Raw genomic sequence first — 23,297 nt, 5'->3', positions numbered from 1 at the left:
TTTCACGTGAAATCTCAAACTTTTCCTTAAATCTCTGTTCTACAAATGCTGTATAGCTCTCTTATAATTTCTTCATATATAGTCTATCACTAAAGTAAAAGAATAGGTAGCCTAAAGAAAAGGAAAAGTGAATAATAACCTTCATTTCTTTGGTTCTCCTGATTCCTTAGAAATACCTATGTGAACACTGATATATACTGAAATTATTACCAACTCCAAGACTGCACTAACAGTCAGCTGACAATTGTTTACTATTGATGAATTTTAAAAGATGGTTTCCATTAGAAGTCAGGCTCTAAAAATCATTATTATTATGTTTTCTTCCTGGTCTTATACATGCCTGAAAACCAGAAACAAAAAATGAAACATCCAGAAAATCTGCCAATCATAGGAAAAATAATTAGTAAGAAGCTGTGATTTTGTAGTAGTTAACCCAAAATGATTTAAAATATATCCACATGCCTCCCCCCGCCCTAATAAATAAAAAACTCCATGAGTATCTGACTTTTGTTCAGATTATACTCTGTTAAAAGAACTTTGGTTTTAAAAATTAACAATCTATTTGTAAATTATTACTAACATAGTTATGAAAATACATTTAAATAGACAAGACATAGAAGAGCATCTGATAACAAAGGATCTGGAATTTATATTAAATTAGCAAAAATAATTATTCTTGATGAGATGATCTCTTTCAGGGTTATATGCTATAAATGGGGGGGTAATAATGATTTGGTTTTAGTGATACTAAATTTGCTTTGAAGCATCAAATAACATTAAAGGAAGGTTTGTGAAAGGAGCATAAATTTAAAAAACCTTGCAAAACACTGAGCTAGAATAATTTTTTAAACTACCATCTCTTATACAATAAAAGTCATTTATGTTAACTAATGTTATTAACCCATAAAAGCAAAAGCAGTCCAGACTTACTGATACCTATTTTTTTTCATAACTAGATCTAAATATGCTAACTGCTTATTTTAATATTCAGAAGACTTAATAAAAAGAGTTCAGTTCTAAGAGGAATTTTGACATAGTGCAAAAAGTATGTGCTTTGGGGACTTCCCTGGTGGCACAGTGGTTAAGAATCTGCCTGCAAGTGCAGGGGACACGGGTTCGAGCCCTGGTCTGGGAAGATCCCACATGCCGTGGAGCACCTAAGCCCGTGCGCCACAACTACTGAGCCTGCGCTCTAGAGCCCATGAGCCACAACTACTGAGCCCACGTGCGACAACTACTGCTGAAGCCCGCGTACCTAGAGCCCGTGCTCTGCAACAAGAGAAGCCACTGCAATGAGAAGTCCGCGCACTGCAATGAGTAGCCCCCACTGGCCACAACTAAAGAAAGCCGGTGCACAGCAACAAAGACCCAACACAGCCAAATATAAATAAATAAATAAATAAATTTATTATAAAAAAAAAAAAAAGTATGTGCTTTGAAGCCAGAAAGACCTGGATTGAAACTTAAATTGTGAAACTTAACTAAATTGTGTCTTCTTAGGCAATTTATGTGATTTCAAGGTGTATGAATCTTGGTATTCTGCTCTGCAAAACTTACTTTTCAGGGTTTCTGAGGATTAAATGTGTAACATATAAGAGCCCACAGCACAGTAAACATATAGTATGCATGCAACAAAAGTGGAGTCTCTCCTCTCACTTTCATTCTTACTTATTTCTCTAAAATGTGTTAAAGCCTACAGGCCTGGCTATAAATATAAGCCTGTAATCGATTGAGAAATGATAGAAAAATAAGAAAAATCTTCATTACTAAATAAATGACAAGTGAAAAAAATCACACACACGCTCTCCCTCATCTCCATACACAAAAAATGCCACCTTACTTTAGGGAAGTTGGAAAGAACAAATGGCACCCACCCTTTGGATCCTGTGGAACTCAGTGAACCAAAATGGAATATTCTTCATGGCTTTTAAGGCTATATCACTGACATGATCCTAAAATTCAAATCAAGATAACAAGCAATTATATTTTAGTTTACCTTAAGTGTATGAATATAATATTAAGGTAATCAAGTCTAGACATATTTGAAATTTCAACATTAATACCTAATGTTGAATTCGATCTCATAATGATTAACTTGTATGAATGCACTGTCATGTTTGGCATGACTGATTTAAAAATCACGTATATTACTGTCTAGAATATGTACAGAAATACTTTATATTAATGAAGCTTGACAAATAAATGCATTTTTAATATTTAAAAAATCACATTAATATACTTGTAAGAATAAATCAAGTTTTCAGAGTAAGGTTTTTAATTAAATTCCAGAATATTCCCAAGACAATCTCTGGAACTCTAGTTTAGAACATGTATATTCTAAAAATGTAAATATCTGCTAAATGCTCACATTAACAGATAATTTTCATCCCTTAATCTAAAAATGCACTTGTATTATATAACCTTCACAGGTAAGCAAGATGTATCTCTGCCTCTGTAGGACACCATAATTTTCTTTAAAAAAGGAAAATGAATCCCTTGCTTTGGTTTCCTTATGGAATTTTTCTTTTTGATTTCCAATCTAATAATCATTGGAAATGTTTCTACCTTCCTTACCAGCCTGAAAGGTTGGGAGTCAAGCAGACTCTGAAAACAGCATCCATTTACTTCAACAGAGATTAGAACCATATAACTTGTTCCCTCCTTTACTCAAAGGTTTAGAGCTAAGACTAACAGCAACCTTATTTTGGGACTTAAAATCTGGCTTCTTGCTATGTGATTATAATTATAAACTGTTAAAATAAAGTATTGGTTTTTACTAAAGGGAGAACTTCAATTTATCAGATTTCAGAATTTTAAACCATAATGGCATTAGCATATTTGCAAAACCTACTAAGTTAATATTTTTGCCAAAAACCCCTTGCCCAATGCCAGTAAATTATGGTTAACTAACCCTGCTATTCAATCTGCACATGACATAAAATTATGAAAATTGATCAAGTGTTGACAGTAGCTTCCAGCATGTAAAGCACTCATTTCTATACTGCCAAGTACAATAAGAAACAAAATTTCATTTACAAATGAAATATCCATTTCCTAATACTACTAAAATAATTATCTTTAATGATACTTCACAGATGCTAGGAAAAACAAGAAAAAGGCACAACAAAAAAATACTATAATGTGTAATTCAGTGACCCACTTCTTAAAGACAGAATACAGCAGAAGTGATAAGATGTCATGTCCAAGAATGGGTTATAAAACAATGTGACGTCCATCTTGAATATTCTCATTCTCACTTGGATTACTCACTCTGGGGAAGCCAGCTGCCATGTGAAGCAGCCCTGCGAGGAGCTCCATGTGTGTGAGCTTAGAAGTAGATCCTCCTCCAGTCAAGTCTTCAGAAAAGACTGCAGCCCTGCACAAGAGCTTGACTGCAACCTTATGAGCCAAAGGCACTCAGTTAAGCCCCACCAGGATTTTTGATGCATAGAAACGGTGAGATAGTTAACATATATAGCTTTTAAAAATATATATATATTTACAGCTTACTATCAAATTTTGTAATTATCTCAGCACGGAACACCACCAGTCTACAGACCACATTTTGAGTAGCAGTGCTTTAAAATAGCTGTTTTCTTTCTTCCTTCCTCCCTTCTACCCTTCCCTCCTTCCTTCCTTCCTTCCTTTCCTTCTTTCCTTCTTCCTTTCCTTTCTTTCTTTCCTTCTTTTGCTGCCCCACGCAGCTTGTAGCATCTTAGTTCCCCGAGTCCTAACCACTGGACCACCAAGGAACTCCCCAACTGTTTTCATTTGAATAAAGGTGAAAACTGTAAACATACTAATAAACTGATCAACTAAGTAACTTTTATGCCAAATAACTTTTTCTCCTAGAATCTGTGCCAAAAAAATTAGGCAATATTTTTTATACTTAGTACAACTAAAATATAAACTTCCAAGAGGGCAAAAACTGGTACAGTGCTAGGTCATTGAGCCTGTTATTTAATAAATGTATGCTGAATGAGTGGCTGATGGGCTGATTAATATATAGGAAGCAATAAAATTAATGGTAACACCTCAGTTAAGTCTTTTTAAATGCAATCAAAAGTTAGCATTTGGATCTTACAGTGTTTTACAAGCATTATCCTATTTAATTTTCTGGAGAGATGAGGAAACAGAAGTGCAGATTTAGTAAATATCTTAGATAAGGTCATAGAGGTTTGCAACTATTTCAGATCTGGCTTCAAAGCCATCACACTTAGCCACTACACTATAAATACAAAGAAGATGAAATAGAAAATTGGTAAAATTAAAAAAAAAAGAAGAGTAGTTGTTTTGTAGACTGATATGGAAGTAACATCAAAGTGGTGTGAATGATAATAGATAAAATATCATACATTCACTGTAATAGAAAGCACAAGTTAGGGTCTAAATTTATTTTTAAATGACATCATGGTCTTGAAAACTCTCTAAAAGCCTAGGAAGTCTTCAGATGAAGAATATGAAATAATAACAAGAAAACTAAAATAAAATTATGAAAATATGATGTTCATTCAGACTTTTCTAAAAACCAGGAACTTTTAAAAGAGTATCCTGAAATGTGAGAAACACTGTACAAAGAAAAATACATTTGGGGATCAACTGCAGATCTTCCTAGTGATCCAAAGGGCAATTTCTTCAATAATCATAGCAACTAAAATAAACAGTTCGTTTTTACCAGGCATTGTCTTACCTAATAACTGAAATAAAAATCAATTATCAAAATAAAAGGCCCGAGGGACTTCCCTGGTGGCACAGTGGATAAGACTCTGCACTCCTCAATGCAGGGGGTCCTGGTTCAATCCCTGGTCAGGGAACTAGATCCCACAGGCATGGCACAACTAAGAGTTTGCATGTCGTAACTAAGGAGCCCTGGAGCTGCAACTAAGGAGCCCACCTGCCGCAACTAAGACCCATTGCAAACAAATAAATAAATATTTTTTTTAAAAAATAAAGTTAATTCGGGCTTCCCTGGTGGCGCAGTGGTTGGGAGTCTGCCTGCTGATGCAGGGGACATGGGTTCGTGCCCCGGTCCGGGAAGATCCCACATGCCACGGAGTGGCTAGGCCCGTGAACCATGGCCGCTGAGCCTGTGCGTCCGGAGCCTGTGCTCCACAACGGGAGAGGCCACAACAGTGAGAGGCCCACGTACCGCAAAAAAATAAAAATAATTAAAAAAAAAAAAGTTAATTGTACTTTAATGACACTGAAAACAAAATGGGCACTGACTGTATCTTGAGACCAGAACCTTGTCCCCCACAAAAAATAAATAAATAAATAAATAAAAGGTCCTATATTTCTCTCTAAAGTGACACATGAAATAAAGGGAAAGCATTATTCATAAAAAGAAAGACTTCCTCTGAAAATGAGAGCCTCTTAGGTATGGTCTTGGTACAAGTCAAAGTAGCAGCAAAAATGATTTCTCTTTTACAGTACTGTCAGCCAAACTCTCTAAAGTCGGGGAAAAAAAATAAAACAGATGAAAATAGAAAATACGAAATTCTAGGTTAGCTGCATTTGCTGAAAATATGAATAAATGATAACTAACATTTTCTAACAACTTACCATATGCTAGGCAGGTACTAACTGCTTGAGAAGCATTCTCTAATTTATTCTTCATGATTATTCAGTAATTTAGATATTATCCCATCAGAGTAAATATTAGTAAAATATATAAGGAAATTGAGGCTTAGAGAATTTATATAATTCACCCATGATCACAGGTGTCCAAGCTGGAATTCAAATCCAGATTCTGTCTCCAAAGCCCACATTTTAAATCTGTACGCTAAATATATAAATACTGCCTAAGATGCCAGTAGGTTTATTTTACCTTCATTCTTTTTTTTTTTTTTTTTGGGGGGTGCGTTGGGTCTTCATTGCTGCATGCGGGCTTTCTCTAGTTGTGGCGAGCGGGGGCTACTCTTCATTGCAGTGCACAGGCTCCTCATTGCAGTGGCTTCTCTTGCTGTGGAGCATGGGCTCTAGGTGCGTGGGCTTCAGTAGCTGTGGCATGCGGGCTCTAGGACATGCAGACTTCAGTAGTCGCAGCACGTGGGCTTAGTTGCTCCGCAGCACGTGGGATCTTCACGGACCAGGGACTGAACCTGTGTCCTCTGCATTGGCAAGCGGATTCTCAACCACTGTGCCGCCAGGGAAGTCCCTTACCTTCATTCTTGAAAGATATTTTCATCAGACATAGAATTGAGTTGACAGTTTCTTTCTTTCAGTACTTTTCAGATGTTGCTTCACTGTTTTCTAGTCTCCATTATATCTGTTAAGACCACAATCATTCAAACTGTTGTTCCTTATATTTGATGTGTCATTTCTTTCTGACTGCTTTCAAGTTTTTCCTCTTAATCTCTGGTTTCAACAGTTTGGTCATGATGTGCCTAGACACACACCTTCCTTCAAAGGACAGATCTAGACCAGGTTCCTATATTCTCCGTGAGCACTTCCTTCTACTCCTGCTTCCTCTTCATCTGCCCTTTTAAAGATCTGAAGGTTTTCTCTGTCTCTGATATGCAGCGGAGCTGCCTTCCTCATCCCCTCCTACCCTCATATTGCATATATTTAATTTTTTTCTCTTTTTCTAAAATTTCTCCTAATGAGAAAGAGAAAAAATGCTTTCCAAGGCTTCAAAAATTCCCAACATTTCTTTTCCAAGACTATGACCTACAAAATTTATTTGAATTATGTACCTGAAATATCAAGCATTATACTAATCTTACAATATAGTTTGGGTTCTCATTCCATAAAAAACTAGCAATAATTCCTAGAAAGAAGCAAAGAGCTTTGTGGAGAAGGGCTTTGTCTCTGGAATTTACCAGCGTTTCTTTACTTCATACATCTTTTAATATGTCTGCTTGAGGCTAAAGTAAATAATATGCCATGTTGGTCATTGAGTCCCTTGAATTCTGGTTGGTTTTTGATCATCCTCTTAGATCATGATGTATAAAGTACGGTTCCACTGTGAAATGCTTGCTACAATGGGATATACATGATAGCCATGCATTTTTTATGTGAAAAACCAAAAAATTCTGTTAATATTTTAGATATTTCTAACAAAAAATGACCTATTGAGATATCCCTAAGGTCAGATATTTATTATATACTTTATACTTTTTAAAAAAATTACTCTAACTAGTTCAGATTTGGTTATGAAATAAGATTAGAAATGTGGTCATATTAACCCTTGGTATACCACAAAGATCTATTAGGCTCAATTTTCGTTTTTGAGTTTTTTTCTTTGAGCAAGTTTATTGTAAGCATTGATATTTCATATCTTATTCCTTCTTAGGAATCTTCCAAAGAACAAAAAAAATTTATTCTTTTTTTATCAGAATAATATTCACCTTACCTTGCAATTTCTATATGGATCTATTTGAATCCTTTGTAAATTAAAGATACATTATGGTGATCTCTATAAACTGAAGATATTTTATGGTATCTTAGGGATCTTATTTTTCCTATATCTTGAGTATTTTGTTATTTTATCATCCTAGGAAGTATTTAATCATTACTAATCAATTATTTTTTCAAATAATAAGAAAATGGAATGGAACCATCTAGAAAGATGATCTAGTAGTAAAATAAATCATCACTATTACATTGTTCTTCAGTTTTCTTCTTGTGTTGCCCATAGTATCATATCTTTGAAAGAAAGTATAAGAGAAGCATAAAGACACTATTTTTGCAGGGTTTTTGTTTGTTTGTTTGTTTTGGGGGGCTTGTTTTTTGGTAGGTTTCATTAAACATAGCTGAGAGTTCTAAATTTTTCATTTTCTGCCCATACTGGCAAAAAGAGGAAATTTGACAGAAGAGTTTCACAATTATCAGACAAATCAGAAGATAAATGTAAAGAGACTAATAGCATTCTAAACTATAATGATGGTGAAATTAATTTTATAAGCAAAATGTCAGACTGAAATTTCAGATGATTCAAATAGATATATTTTCTGAAACTCAAAAATCAATGAGTAAACAATGCACTTTTAAGAATAAAAAGCAAATATGGCATTCCCACCCAGTTTGTCATTCAACAGGAAGGACTTCATCACAGCATATTTTGCAACAAGAATTTGGAATATCCCATTTTGCTAACAGGATGTATGACACTGTTCTTCCATCCTTTATGATGTTTGTGCACTAAAAGTTACTTAATATAGTTTGTAAGTGCACAAATGCTTAATGCAGATATTATACAAAAGGGATAGGAAAGAAATGGATGATGAAGAAGTGAAAACTTTATTGGTCTTCATTCTAACTAGTGTTTATAAAGATAAAAGTGAAAATGTTTTACAATTATGAAGGAAAGAAAATGTTTGTTTTTTCTTTAACAAGATTATGAGAGGTCAAAGTTTTTAATGTCATTGCATTTGGATGATGTAAGTGCAAGATAAAGAGCCAGAAGTAATGATAAGCTAGAATCTATTAAAGATGCATATGAAATCTGGGGTATTTATTTATTTATTTATTTATGGCTGCGTTGGGTCTTCGTTGCTGCGCGCGGGCTTCCCCTAGTTGCGGCGAGTGGGGGTTACTCCTTGTTTTGGTGCGCGAGCTTCTCATTGCGGTGGCTTCTCTTGTTGCGGAGCATGGCTCTAGGCGTGCGGGCTTCAGTAGTTGTGGCACACAGGCTCAGTAGTTGTGGCTCGCGGGCTCCAGAGCCCAGCCTTCAGTAGTTGTGGCGCACAGGCTTAACTGCTCCTCGGCATGTGGGATCTTCCCGGACCAGGGCTCGAACCTGTCTCCCCTGCATTGGCAGGTGGACTCTTAACCACTGCGCCACCAGGGAAGCCCTGGGATCTTTATTTTTTTAATGGGTAGTTCCAGGCTCATGCATAAAAGTCAATAAGTAGCTAGAGTTACTTTCAAAGGACATTACCTATTTCAGGAAAATATGAAATAAAAACCTAAGTTTACTAAGTTTTGATTTTTATTACAATTTCTAATAACAATGTTGTTCACTATCCCTTTATTGTTACTTCTCAAGATTATTCATAAATTACTCCAAAATTTAAAAAATAAAATGATAATAAATGCCAATTACTACTTTCCATGATACAAAAGAGTTAAATCAATACATAACTCCTTTATCAACATTGGACAAAAGGATGATTGCAACAGGCTCTAGAGATCGCTTAAATTATTTATGGGTAGGGACTTCCCTGGTGGTGCAGTGGTTAAGAATTCGCCTGCCAATGCAGGGGACGTGGGTTGGAGCCCTGGTCCGGGAAGATCTCACGGGAAGATCCCACATGCGCGGAGCAACTAAGCCCGCGAGTCACAACTACTGAAGCACGTGAGCCGTGCTCCGCAACAAGAGAAGCCACCACAATGGGAAGCCCACGCACCTCAACAAACAGTAGCCTCCACTCGCCACAACTAGAGAAAGCCCGCGTGCAGCAATGAAGACCCAACGCAGCCAAAAATTTAATTAATTAATTTAAAAAATTATTTATGGGTAATTAGAACATAGTCTTGCTAGCAAACACACTCCTTTAGTTATCAGTCATAGAAAAAAATTGTAGACTGGCTACATAATATGTTATTGCAGCTTGAAAATGTATGTGGATGAATTTTCTTTTAAGAAAATTGTCAAACTAAAGAAAAAGTATGCAACATACCTAGAAAGTAACAGATGCTTAAATGTTTAATAATACTAATCATAGTTGTTGTTGTTTGTCTAAATAAAGTTGGCCCTGCGTATCCGCAGTTTCCACCTCCGGGGATTCAACCAACCAATGCATCTGCAGTTGGCTGAATCCGCAGATGTGGAACGCAGATATGGCAGGCCAATTATACTATGCTGCTATTATACGAGGGACTTGAGCATCCTTGGGGTCCTGGAAACAAACCCAACCCCTAGAGAATACTGAGATAACTGTATATGTATTAAAAGTACACAGTATAAGCCTCTGAAGCTCAAAAGCCCAGGCTAGACTATTTACTAGCTAGGACCTTGGACAACTTATTTAACTTCTTTGAAGTTTAGTTTCTTTACATGTAAAATAAGGATAATGTCTATCTTGCAGGATTTTTGTGAAAAAATGAATACTAAATGTAATAAACCTAAAACAATGTCTGACATTGAGTAGGTCCTTAACAAATGATACTTCTTCCTTAAAAAAGCTATGATAGAATTTGGTTCTTTAGTTTCTCTTGAATCTTAACGGTGCTTAGTGATTTTTCTCCTGGGCCTTGTTAATTGCAATTCCTACACCTTCCCTTCAATCATCAACCAACTAAACTTATTCCATTTATCTATATATACTGAACACTCACTATGTGACAGGTAATTTTAAAGCTTTACTTGCTCTTTAATAATAATGTAAGTGTTAAAAACATATCAATAGTTTTATTACTTATTTTTGTCTATATTTTGAAACATCTAGCATTATTGTCTACATTCTTAGACATACATTTCTGTATGCTAGAAAATAATGAGTCTATGAAAGATGTTGTATATATCTCATTTTTACAGCACCTTAATCAGGATCATCATATAGCAAGTTCTTTAATAAATACTTTAAATGGAGATGAAGATAACTGTATATTCATAAACTATATCACCATAACAGCATGCATATTCCATAACAATATTTTTCAGCTTACTTGACTAAGAAGAAGAGGATCGGAAATTACAGCAAAAGTGAAACAATGAAAGGGCTGGGGAGAAAAACAGAAAGCAAACACATTTACAAAATAACTATCATGAGGATTCTACCAATACTTAAGAATATCACAATGCTCTCTACCAATACTTAAGAATATCACAATGCTCTATTATAGTATGGCTTTAACATATTAACAAAATAATTTTTCAATGTAATTTCTCAATGTAATGAAAAGAGGTTAAAAGTTAGAAACTCAAAAGCTTGGGGAGAAAAACAGAAAGAAAATGTATACATGCAGAGAGTGGACACTAATATCCCTGTTCATCTATTACATATGTACACTGTGTACTTTTTAGACTAAAGGATTTTTTACTGTTACAGTGAAACCTATTAAATGACAACTACCCCGACAAGTTTTTAACCCACAAAACCAAATAGATATAAATAAAAGATAATGAAATACAATTTCAATTTTATTCAACAGTAAGAAAGAATAATTCTGCTTGGAACATGCCTGACTTGGCTCTCCTCTGAACAACAGGAAACAGGACAAAAGGGTAGCCTATATGCTCTTCGAAATTCTGTTTCTGAAATCAGTCTTAATGCTGAATGTTAGAACTGTCCATGGGATGTGACTTATTCCTAAGTAGCTGTATGCAGTGTATTAAGGTATCAATGAGTACCTCCCCCTCCCTCCTCAAATAAAGTTGTCCTTGGAGAGTTAAATGGTAAAAATCAACACACAAGGGAGTCTAAGATATATATGCAAACTCACCTTAAGGATCAGAGTAACAGGCAAGTCCTAGCAGTATGAGCATAATATAATAATAATAATTGATGTCAATAAAACAAAGTCTTTCAATCCAAATGGAGTGTGGGTAGTTAGAAACAGAACAAAGAAAAAGAACGTAAGCAAGGTAAATATTGGCAATGCCTAGTTAAATATCTATCATCACAACAGGGATAACCTAACTTAGTGCTACTAATCATTTAGACTCATAATTGAGGAAAAAAATATGAGACTGGGATATAGTAAAAGGACATCAAGCCTATATTTGAAACCAAGATATGAGGAGCAGTCACAGGGCTGGGGAAAATGGTGAGAATTTTAGGGGCTCTTGAGATAGTGAGGTGGGAAAAAGGACTGAAGTAAGAATTAAGAATGGGCAAAACATAATTTTCACTATTCCTATAAGTCAATTACAACAATATGGAAAGCATGTTATGAAGGTTCTATTACAGCTTTTTCTTCTTCTGGCTTCTCACTATTTCTCACCTACTCCCTCCTCTGTTCTCCCATCACTACTGCCAACGACTGCTACAGTAGAGGAAGAACAGAAAAGGAAGAAAAATAGTAACAGACAATAGTAATGCACAACACATAGAAACAATAGTAATGCAGGGGAAGGGGAGGAATGAGGAAAAAAAAATAGTACCAGCATATATAGGAAGGAGAGAAATTCTGCAGCTGTCTGGCTGTGGGGACCATTCATACATAAAGAATGCACATAAACTGGTCAGATTAACTACAGGGCTCCTTTTATTCAACTAGATTTTATGGTCGGCTTTTGGTATTTTTCTCAGCAACCGGAAAATTTGTTCAACTATTTAAAAAACCTGACAGATCCTTTAATTAAGTTAATTCATAGACTGGAACACTTGGGTTACTTACACTGGATATGAATATACCTGTAAAGATCTAAGTCTAAGAGAAAATCACTAATTTGGGAGATAGGCAGGCCAGATGTTGACTAGTGATAGGTAAAATACAATCATTTTTTTGCACCAACTCAAAAGTTTAAGATACATAGGGGAGCCATGCCCTCAATATTCCTACATTCACTTTACAGGTTTGTATACGACCCCCTTATTTGAATACACTCACAAAGATATCACAAAAGAATTCTGTATAATGTCATAAAAGATGAATACATGCAAGTTTCTTATAGCCCCTAATATTTCTGAAACTGGTGCTTACATCATCAGAAATGGACATAGACGCATTCACATTTTACATAAATGAATATCCACTTTGATATACTTATGTAAATATCATTTTACAAATGCATATAACACCACAACAATTGGGATATACATAGTAATAAAAAGACTGGTTATACTAATGCCATTTATTAAGTTAGCATTTATTTAATACACAACCAAAGTCATATGGTTATTAAGGATGAAGCCCTAGGATTCACCCAGGGACTATCTGCTTGCTCCACTCTGAACTCAGGGAGAATCACCATAGTGGCAGAAACTACACGATTCTTTAACAGGCCTGACAGGAACACTAAGCCTAACAGGCTAATATGATTGATTAATAGTCAAAACAGGAAAAGGAAAAAAAAAGCATTCAAAAGGGCAAGTAGTACAGGCTAAACTGGAAAAGGGCTTGCAAAGGAGCTCTTAAATCTTTTAAACTTCTGAACTTCATTTAGGGGACATGATGAATGTCACACACAGAGTTATAAGCCATAAAAAGATCTACCAATTTATAATATTTCTAATGTGACAAGACTCATTAAACAGTTTACATGATAACTTGGTGGAAAGAGATCAGCAAACGAGGACAATACTTTTTTCTTTAAAATTCCAAATAACCATTGTTTTCACTAAAAAGATCTGGAAGCAGGTGGCCTACAGAGATCCAGTAGAAGTAGGATTAGATAACACGATTAGAGAACAGGATTTATCACCGTCAGATGGTAGGAGTAAAAGTTACCTTCTTTTAACTTACAAAATACTAGTTCAACTCCTATAGTTACATGTATACCTTTCTTATCTTGTTTTCTGTTCTAATCTCCTTGAATGCAGACCCCCACAACCCTCGCTCTTTTTTTTAATCTGTCACTATTTTAAAACTACCCACAGGGCTTCCCTGGTGGCGCAGTGGTTAAGAATCCACCTGCCAATGCAGGGGACACGGGTTCGAGCCCTGGTCTGGGAAGATCCCACATGCCGCGGAGCAACTAAGCCCGTGCGCCACAGCTACTGAGCCTGCGCTCTAGAGCCCGCGAGCCACAACTACTGAAGCCCATGCACCTAGAGCGTGTGCTCCGCAACAAGAGAAGCCACCGCAATGAGAAGCCTGTGCACCGCAACGAAGAGTAGCCCCTGCTCGAAGCAACTAGAGAAAGCCCACGTGCAGCAACGAAGACCCAACGCAGCCAAAAATAAATAAAATAAATAAATTTATAACAACAACAACAAAAACTACCCACAGTAGTCAGCATAATATCCTGCATATTAGATGCTTGTTCAATTAAATTATTAACTGAAAGATAAGGTAAAATACATTAACTATATTGACTGCCTTCTATGTACTGAGCGCTACTCTGGGGACTAAAATTAGAAAAAAAGTGGATAAAAAAATTTTAAACTCATGTTTTAGTGGAACAAAATAATATATGCAGTCTAATACTGCACATATTAACCATTTATCATGTGCTAGTATGTGCTTATGCCTTTGAAAAGAATTAATATCTGTGTGGTGCTTGACAATGAGATTTTCACATATGTTAAATAATTCTTTCTCCTCAGAATGCCCCTTTTCCTACCACTACAGTTAGACTATAATGCAAATTATATATACTAGATATGCCTATTGTTTCCAGTTGGACTCCCACTCCCAACAAACCACAGAAGAAGTAGACTTACATTCCACACTTTTGGGAAGAGCTGATTAGAGCACTGGCTGGCCAACTACCTATTTCTTTTAAGAATCTGAACTAAGAGACATTGAGAGAGCCCTGAAACTGACAGGTAGTTAAAACAAGTTGGACAACATGCAAGATGAGATCTGAAGAGACAAATAAACTGAGATTGAGAACACAAGAACATAGAGATGAAAGATATCATGAAGCCCCAGAGATGAATAGAAAAACACCAAATCCTCATTTTTCAAGTATTGAAATATGTGTACGAGGCCCAGCTGAGGATTCAGAGATCTCTACAATAACATTCTCTTATTTGAGCTACCCCAAACATATTTCTGATTCCTTCAGTCAAAGAGCTTTGAAAAGATCAATAATAGTATAATATCCAACTGGTCAACCAAAATAAACACTGATAAAAGTATTCCAATGTGGTTCATTCTGAAATTGTAACCTCCTACCATTATCTCCTTCCGATAGCTTGCTCAAATGCTATCCTACCACCATCCTTTGTCTTCAAGTATTGGGGCAGGGCAGGGTGGTGGGAGGGTGGGGAGGAAGGACTCAGACACACTACTGGGTAGCGTAAACTAATGCAAACTTCGAGGACAATTTGATAGTCTCCCACTGTAAAATGTACATATTCTCTGTTTGAGCAGCCCACTATTGGGAATTTACCCCTCAAAAAGAGCTAGACAAGTGCACAAAAATAAAGTTAAACTAGTGTTTCTTTATAGCATTTTTTGTAATAGCAAAACACAAAAAATGTTGATTGCCCATCAAAAAAGGAATTCTATGCAGTCATTAAAACGAATGCTACGAAATAGATGTTCACAATATACTGTTAAATTAAAAATGCAATTTGCACAATGGTAGAGTGTCCCCCCCATCACACACACAGATCTTCCTTGACTTATGATGGGGTTATGTCCCAAGAAACCCATCATAAGCTGAAAATACCTTTAGGTAGGAAAAGTATTTAATACATCTACTGAACATCATAGCTTAGCCTAGCCCACCTTAAATGTACTCAGAACACTTACAAACTTACAATAGCCTATAGTTGGGCAAAATTATCCAATACAAACCCTATTTTGTAATAAAATGTTAAATAGCTCATGTAATTTACTGAGTACTGTACTGAAAGTGAAAAGCAGAACAGGTGTATGGGTACAGAATGGTTGTTAAGCCCTCATGATCATGTGGCTTGCTTCCACTGCCCAGCATCACAAGAGAATATCATGTCACATGTTGCTAGCCTGAGAAAAGATCAAATTTCATAATTCAAGGTATGGTTTCTACTGAACGTGTGCTGCTTTTGCACCATCATGAAGTCGAAAAATCCTAAATTGAATCATTTTAAGTAGGGGACGGTCTGTATATGTTTATATTCTAAAAATTACAAATAGTGCTCTTAGGGGGGAAAAAAGAAGGGGGAATGCTTAAAAAACCAAGTACAGTCCTCCCTCAGTAACCACAAGGGATTGCTTACAGGACCCCCTGCGGATACCAAAATCCATGAATACTCAGGACCTCTATGTAAAAGAGTGCAGTATTTGCCTATAACCTATGCATAGCCTCCTGTATACTTTAAATCATCTCTAGGCTACTTATAACACCTAATACAATGTAAATGCTGTGTAAATAGTTGCTGGTGGGCAGGAAATTCAACTTTTGCTTTCTGGAGCTTTCTAGAATTTTTTTTTTTTCGGATATTTTTGACCTAAGGTTGGTTGAATCAGAGGATGCGGAACCCATAGATAGGGAAGGCCAACTGTACCATATTTCACTGCTTCAAGAACACACATTTCTTCATTTAAAAAATAGGGCTGCTTCATGTAATCCTTGTCAGTGAGACAGCAGTTGTGACATAACTGTCATTACGTATGTATCAAAATGTGAAGGATAGGGGTCAGCAGCTTGGGGAAAATAACTCTGAAGACAATGATGGGGTCTTTTTAAGAAATCCTGTAATCATCAATTCTCTTGATGGTAAAGAGGAAAATGTATGGAAAAACAGGGACATTAACAACTCTAAGTTGAAAATTAATTTAGAACACTGTGTGTAAAGAGATTAATCTTTAATTTATATCATTTATAATTACCATTTCTTCCCACAAAAGTGACACATATACACATGCACAAACATACTCACATGATGTATTTTTTTCATACAATATGGTACCAAGAGAAAAATTCAAGTGGTCCATATTTCACCACCCAGATTATTATTCAAGACATTAAAATAGGGCAAAAAAAATCAGTTGTTTTATTCATATGCTGTATTTTGTTCACTTGTACTTTAGTTTTTAGACTGTTGCTATTCATAGATCATTACCTCTATTTCATAGATTAGTATCTCTAAGTTTTCAAAATCAAGTTTCTTATGCAAATCCCCAGTTTTTAACTAGTTATGTTTCAGTTGGGAACAGCATTATAAAGATTACAAAGAACAGTTAAATTCCCAGGTTAGCTAAAAAGGACTATTATCTCCAAATGCATCTTTACCATAATAAATACTGTGAGAATACAGAAACTATAAGCTCTGTTATGGACTAAATTGTGTTCCCCTCAAATTCATATTTTGAGGACCTAACTCTCAATGTGACTGTATATGGAGACAGGGCCTATAAGGAGATATTTAAGGTTAAGTGAGGCCATAAGGGTAGGGCCCTAATCCAATAGGGCTGGTGTTCTTATTAGAGGAGGAAGAGGGACCACAGCCACCCAGACTGTGGTGTTTTGTTACCACCGGCTAAGATACTAACGAAGGCTCTTTATAGCATCATTTAAAAACATTAGACAATGTCTTCAATTTCAACTTGGGACATCCTCTCCTACTACAGTACTAGCATCAAGAAGAAATATTCCCGGGAATTCCCTGGTGGTCCAGTGGTTAGGACTCCACGCTTTCACTGCTGAGGACCCAGATTCGATCCCTGGTCAGGGAACTAGGATCCCACAATCCGTGCATCGCAGCCGGGGTGGGAGTCGGGGGAGGTGCGACTGGATATTCCCTTCCATGCCTCTACCTGTTGATCAGTAAAATTGCAAGATTCTCACTTCCAGCGCCTCTGGGTTTTTGGCTTCTGTGTCATTGCAGTGAGAGAGTGAGGTAGGGATGAAGGCTTTGGGATTGGTGTTTTGTGGAGAAAAAAGGTGGGAGAATGAGGTGAACTGGAAGATGGGGACAAAGAAGAGGAACTGAAGAACTCTAGTGGGATGAGAATGAACACTGCAATCAGGATAGTTGGGCTCAAACTGCAACTATGCCCTTTACTGCTGTATGACCTTTGGAAAGTTATTTAACTTCTCTGGGTTCAGTTTCTTCATGTGAAATATAAGAAATAGAAATAATAATAGAAATAGGTTAGCAATAATAAATTCTACTTTGGGGTTAAATAAGACAGCATAGATGTAAGCAGTGGGTAAATGAAAGATGTGCAAAATCATTAGCTGAATTAAGAGCATAGTTGCTCTCATATACTCATCTACAGGATATGTTATTTATTTACACAATTCTTCCCACTTTTAGAGGTATTCTGAAGCAAAGAAAAGAGTATTATTTTAAAAATCAGATCTGTGTTCAAATCCTAACTCCAACACTTAGTACCTATTTGACACTGGATAAGTTACTTAGCAGCACTGAGCTTCAGTTTCATTATCTTTAAAATGAGGCCAACACTGCTCACCTTATGTGGTTTATAGGGAATAAGTTAGATCAGATATGTAAACTGCCTGATGGAGCTAAGAGTGAATATTGTAAAGATGTCATTTACTTCATAAAATAAGTGCATTCTTAATCCAAATTCCAATAGAGTGTTTCATGTAATTTGACAAGGTGTTCTAAAATTCATCTGGAAGAGACGATATACAAAAATAGCCAAATGAAAAAGAACATCAGGAGAGTTTTGGTATTATATACGAAAATAGTATAAAGTTAAATAATTAAAACAGTATGGTATTAGCACAGGTATAGACAAGTAGATCAATGAAAAAGAATGGAGTCTAGAAACAGACCTAGATATATGTAGATTTTGTGTATCACATAGATATAAGCGTAAGAATAGGCTATTAAATAAACAGTTGGGCCAAGTGACTGTCCTTAAAAAACAATTCCTACCTTATTCCATACACAAAAATAAATCCCAGATGGATTCAAGTTTTAAGAGTTTAAAAAAAAAAACTACTAAAAGAGAAAATATGCAATATTTACAAGAAGGTTGGGGAAGGTTCTAAGTTAGCGAGAAAACTGAGAAGCTGTCACTCTCACCATAAAAAGAAAGCTCATGTATTTTACTACTGTATTGCAATTTCTTCCTATTAGCAAAAATGAAGTGAAGCCCAACCTCTAATGTGGTATTCTGAACAATATACAAAAATCCTTCTGTACTTAAAAACATTTTTAAATAGTCTTGTAACTATAGAGAGACAATATGGCAATAGCTTTTATTTATTTATTTAGGCCATGCCATGAGGCATGCAGGATCTTAGTTCCCCCCCACTCCAGGGATCGAAACCATGCCCCCTTCAGTGGAAGCGCGAAGTCTTAACTGATGGCTTCCAGGGAAGTCCCACAAAAACATTTTTAAAAAGACAATTTCTCAAATATTAATTCTAAATACAATGAAACAATTTCCTACTGATTAAGTGGGCACTGTAGTCATATTACTGTTGGTGGCTACAATCACACAACTTAGAAATGCATAAGGGACTTCCCTGGTGGTCCAGTGGTTAAGAATCCACCTTCCAATGCAGGGGACGTGAGTTCGATCCCTGGTCAGGGAACTAAGATCCCACATGCCACAGGGCAACTAACCCCTTGTGCCGCAACTACTGAGCCCGTGCGCCACAATGAAGAGCCTGTGTGGCGCAACTAAGACCCGATGCAGCCAAAAAATTAAATAAAAAAATATTTTTTAAAAAGAAATGCATAAAATACAATAGAAAGTTCCATTTAAAAATAAAAATAGGGACTTCCCTGGTGGCTCAGCTGTTAAGAATCCGCCTGCCAGTGCAGTGGACACGGGTTCGATCCCTGGTCCGGGAAGATCCCACATGACACGGAGTAACTAACCCTGTGCGCCACAACTACTGAAGCCCGCGCTCTCTAGGGCCCATTTGCCGCAATTACTGAGCTTGCGTGCTGCAACTACTGAAGCCTGCGTGCTTAGAGCCGATGTTCCGCAACAAGAGAAGCCACCACAATAAGCCCGCGCACCATAACGAAGAGTAGCCCCCGCTCACCGCAACTAGAGAAAGCGTGCTCACAGCAATGAAGACCCAACGCAGCCAAAACAATTTTTTAAATAAAATAAAAATAAATATATACTATGCTCCCATGATTCTAAATTGCATTATGAAGTGGAGTTCTCAACAATTCACAATCATTTCCTTGAGATTAATGACATTTTAAAACTTAGAGCTCAAAAGATCAGAAAAAGGACGTCAACTATATTAGGTAATCGGAAGGCAAAGCAAAATTTAATTGCCTACAATATTTGATATTCTAAAGGTAAAATTTACTAATTCAATAAAGAGGAAAAATGTGCTAAGTGGGTTTTTTCTTTTTTGAATGACAAAATTTGGATTATGGTGTTGTTTTTTTTTTTTGCGGTACGCGGGCCTCTCACTGTCGTGGCCTCTCCCGTTGCGGAGCACAGGCTCCGGACGCGCAGGCTCAGCGGCCATGGCACGGACCCAGCCGCTCCGCGGCATGTGGGATCTTCCCGGACCGAGGCACGAACCCGTGTCCCCTGCATCGGCAGGCAGACTCTCAACCACTGCGCCACCAGGGAGGCCCTGGATTATGTTTTAATTAACATGTTGACAAAGTATTTTCAAAAGCTTTATCTCAAGGTTTTATTCATCTGAATGGCTTTCAACTATGCATTGTCACTTGATTTCACAATGGAAAAATGATTTGTAACTGATTTACAACAGATCCAGCATTTTTAAGTGTAAATGTAGGAAAATGAAAGATTCATAGGTACTTCTCAGAGACACTTTCCATCATTCCGTTTTTTTCCTGAAGATCCCAGTTAAGTTGACCTCTTTGGCTACCAGAGTTATTTCTGGCCACTGTGCCTTTTCCCCTAGACTCAAAATTTCACTTCTATTCTCCTGTCACCTGCAGTAAGCAGGTATTCTTTCTAAGGTTTAGTAAGTAATTTTACTGTTGGCAATTATTAGGAAATTGACGAGATGGACAAGTAGCAAACAGGATGAAAGAACTGAAGCTACAAAGTTAAAGCTCTCCCCATATATAATGTACGCAAAGAGACTAAACAAGATTTGTTAGATCTTCTATTGGTCTTTCCACTAATTCAATTCTAGTCTTAAAGCAAAGCCAGCCTCCTATTGCCTAATCCCTTATTACTCAATAAGATCATTGCACTTTGGTTTTTGTTATACATGACAGTTTCTATTCCAATCTCTCCTATCTTTCAGAGGAAGGTAGGTCAGTAGAGATTGTTGTTAACTTGGGTGTCAGGAAAACACTCAATTACAACTAAGAGAAAACTCCAGGCTCTCATGTCACATTCTTATTTTACTTTAAAAACTCTTCAACGTCATTTATTCTCTGACATCTTCAAAATTACTTTCCACATAAAAACTCGGTAAATCTAACAACGAAAAGCTCTTGCTCTGGTGAGAAGGGACTAAATGCTTCCTTCTAAAGAGGGAAACGTCGTGTGAAGTCTAACTTCTAAAGAGCGAGATGGAAGACCTGTGAAATTCGCAGAGGTGGTTTGACGGAAAGAAACGTCCTTGTTATTAGAGAGGTCGCAAACCCCTGGCCCCCGGTTGAAGCGGAAGCGCCCCGTACACTTCTGTCCCGGTAAGCGGCAAGATGCTCCCGGGCTTTCGGGAAGCCGCCATGGAGGGCAAGCCCGGGCATCCTCAGCAGTTATCTCACGTCCGGGCCCACAAGCCCGGCATAAGTTCGTCATAAACACACTAGGCTGAGATAGAAGCGCGGCCGAGGGGACGGGTCACGCAACTGTCAAACGAAGCCCACCCTCCCCTTGCCCATCCCCAAGGCGGCAAAACTTACCTACGCGGCTCTCTCTCCAGTTGCCTCAGGACCGCGACTACAACTCCCAGGAGGCTGCGCGGCGTACGGAGCAGCGTCCTTCCCAGAATGCAGCACAGTGGCGTCTCCATTCCTCCTTCTCCTTTCTCCGCTCCTCCTACTTTTCTACCCAGCGTCAGCCGGGAGGGCAGGAGGTAGGTTGCGGGAGGGGACTCCGAGCCTCGGCGTGTAGCGTCAGACGTTGGGAGGAGGACGAGGCAGGGAGCCGGGGGAGAATGGGAGGACGACGGGGAGGGGAGAGGGGAGGGGAGGGTAAATAGTGGGCCAGGCAGGAAGATGGCGGCGGTAGCGGAGGTGTGAGTGGACCTGGGTCTCTGCAGCTAGATTTTCTTTTTCCCTCTTCCTCCCCTTTCCGTTTCCCCCGAGGTTGGCATCGAGGGGGCTGAGTTCGGGTGGCAGCGCCGGGCAGAGCGCAGGGGTCACGGCGACGGCGACGACGGCGGCGGCGGCTGACGGCTGGAAGGGCAGGCTTCCTTCGCCACTCGTCCTCCTTCCCCGGTCCGCTCGGTGTCAGGCGCGGCGGCGGCGGCGGCGCGGCGGGCGCACTTCGTACCTCCTCCAGCTCCCTCCTGCTCCCGAGTGGGCACTCCTTCCTTCGCCATCCTCCGACCCTTCACCCCGGGGACTGGGCGCCTCCGCCGGCTCAGCTCAGGGAGCGGGGGCCGGTCTCCTGCTCGTCTGTCGCGCCTCCATGTCGGATAACCAGAGCTGGAACTCGTCGGGCTCGGAGGAGGATCCGGAGACGGAGTCCGGGCCGCCTGTGGAGCGCTGCGGGGTCCTCAGCAAGGTGAGCAACCCGCAGGGCCGAGGACCCCTTGCCCAGATTCACCTGCGGCAAGGCGAGCCGCTGAGGGCATGGGGTGGGGCTGGGCGCGAGGCACAGACTCTGCCGGGGCGGGGGCTGCGGAATGTGCCGGGGTGTGGGCCCGAGTACTGCGGCACGAGTGCCCGGGCCAGGGTTGGGTGGGGGTGGGGGCAGAAGGGGACTGTCTTCCTCGCCTGCTCTGGGGCTTGGCGGCCTGGGACCAGGAAAGACCTGTCCCAACCCCGGATCCTGTTTGGGAGCGGGATGCGCACCGTGACTTGGGACCCCGGGCGGCAGCTGTCCGAGTATAGCAATTTGGGTTGGGCAACAGCGGTACCCGAAGGACTGGGCATGGGAACCGTGCACCTCAGACCTCTCAAACGAGATTAGTCCGGAGATGCCAAGCAGAATAGGGTGGAGGGGTTTCTGCAGACCCTGCTTTTGAGACCGAAGCCGGAGCAACTCGGCTTGGTGCTGAAATCTGAGGTGGTAAACTATGCCAGGCTAGACGTAGTGAAAGATCTCAATGAGAGGAGTTTTGTTCTTTACCCGAGTTCAGAGAAGAGCTATTGAATAGTCAGGTGATAGGTACAAGAAATATGCATAGTAACTTGAAACCTGTCAGAATGGAGACCGACCTTTAGTCCAGGAAGAAGAGCATTATTTAATAGTAAAATATTCTTGCAGTCAGTGGGCCAGAGTAAGGAAAAGACATCTTACTTTTCCTAAATTTTTTAAAACCACTTTTCCAAAATTTTTGCAAAGCAGATAGTCATTTGTAGAGTTTGAAAGCTAATTAATTGAAATGGATGAGTCCCTTTTTAAGAGAGAAGGTGGGTGATCTTTTCTTTTGGTAGTACATAGTTTGGGGTTTGTTGTTGGATTTTTTTGTTTTGTTTTCTTTCTTTTTCTTTTTCTTTTTTTTTTAACGTTTTTGCTATGAGAAGATCCACATTGTCTTTTTTACTTCCTTCTCTCTTCCTGTTAAACTTTTATAAATGGCTGGAGCTAGCAGTTAACTTGGAAAGGGGGAGCAAGGTCCAGTCTCTCAACAAGCTGGTCATAAGATCCTAGATCATGTGCAGCCACTGGCTATTAAGAAATCACCCTGCTTCCAGTATACATAC

The 23,297-nt window shown here is 38.6% G+C and overlaps 2 protein-coding genes across 6 annotated transcripts in view; one reads left to right on the top strand and one right to left on the bottom strand.

The window, feature by feature from the left end:
* POLK (DNA polymerase kappa) overlaps positions 1 to 21,416 on the bottom strand; it is a 79,511-nt gene extending 58,095 nt beyond the window's left edge. For 2 of the 3 annotated variants that reach the window (XM_007114892.4, XM_028492984.2), the window contains exon 1: positions 21,327 to 21,416. The gene's annotated coding sequence lies outside the window, so the exon portion shown is untranslated. Of the gene's footprint in view, positions 1 to 1,874; positions 1,953 to 3,270; positions 4,356 to 21,326 lie in introns of those variants that run through there. The other variant, XM_028492982.2, reaches the window with a different exon arrangement.
* The window catches only part of CERT1 (ceramide transporter 1), a 132,171-nt gene continuing 130,206 nt past the window's right edge, over positions 21,333 to 23,297 (top strand). The window contains exons 1-2 of one of the 3 annotated variants that reach the window (XM_024130721.3): positions 21,333 to 21,499; positions 21,744 to 22,152. In XM_024130721.3, the coding sequence (XP_023986489.1) occupies positions 21,414 to 21,499; positions 21,744 to 22,152 (495 nt within the window). In that variant the 5' untranslated portion in view covers positions 21,333 to 21,413. Of the gene's footprint in view, positions 21,500 to 21,599; positions 22,153 to 23,297 lie in introns of those variants that run through there. The other 2 variants (XM_024130626.3, XM_024130673.3) reach the window with 2 other exon arrangements.

Source organism: Physeter macrocephalus, chromosome 8 (genome assembly GCF_002837175.3).
Source record: "Physeter macrocephalus isolate SW-GA chromosome 8, ASM283717v5, whole genome shotgun sequence".
Lineage (NCBI taxonomy): Eukaryota > Metazoa > Chordata > Mammalia > Artiodactyla > Physeteridae > Physeter > Physeter macrocephalus.
The sequence above is the reverse complement of the archived record's forward strand: the minus strand, read 5'-3'. Positions and strand labels throughout refer to the sequence as shown.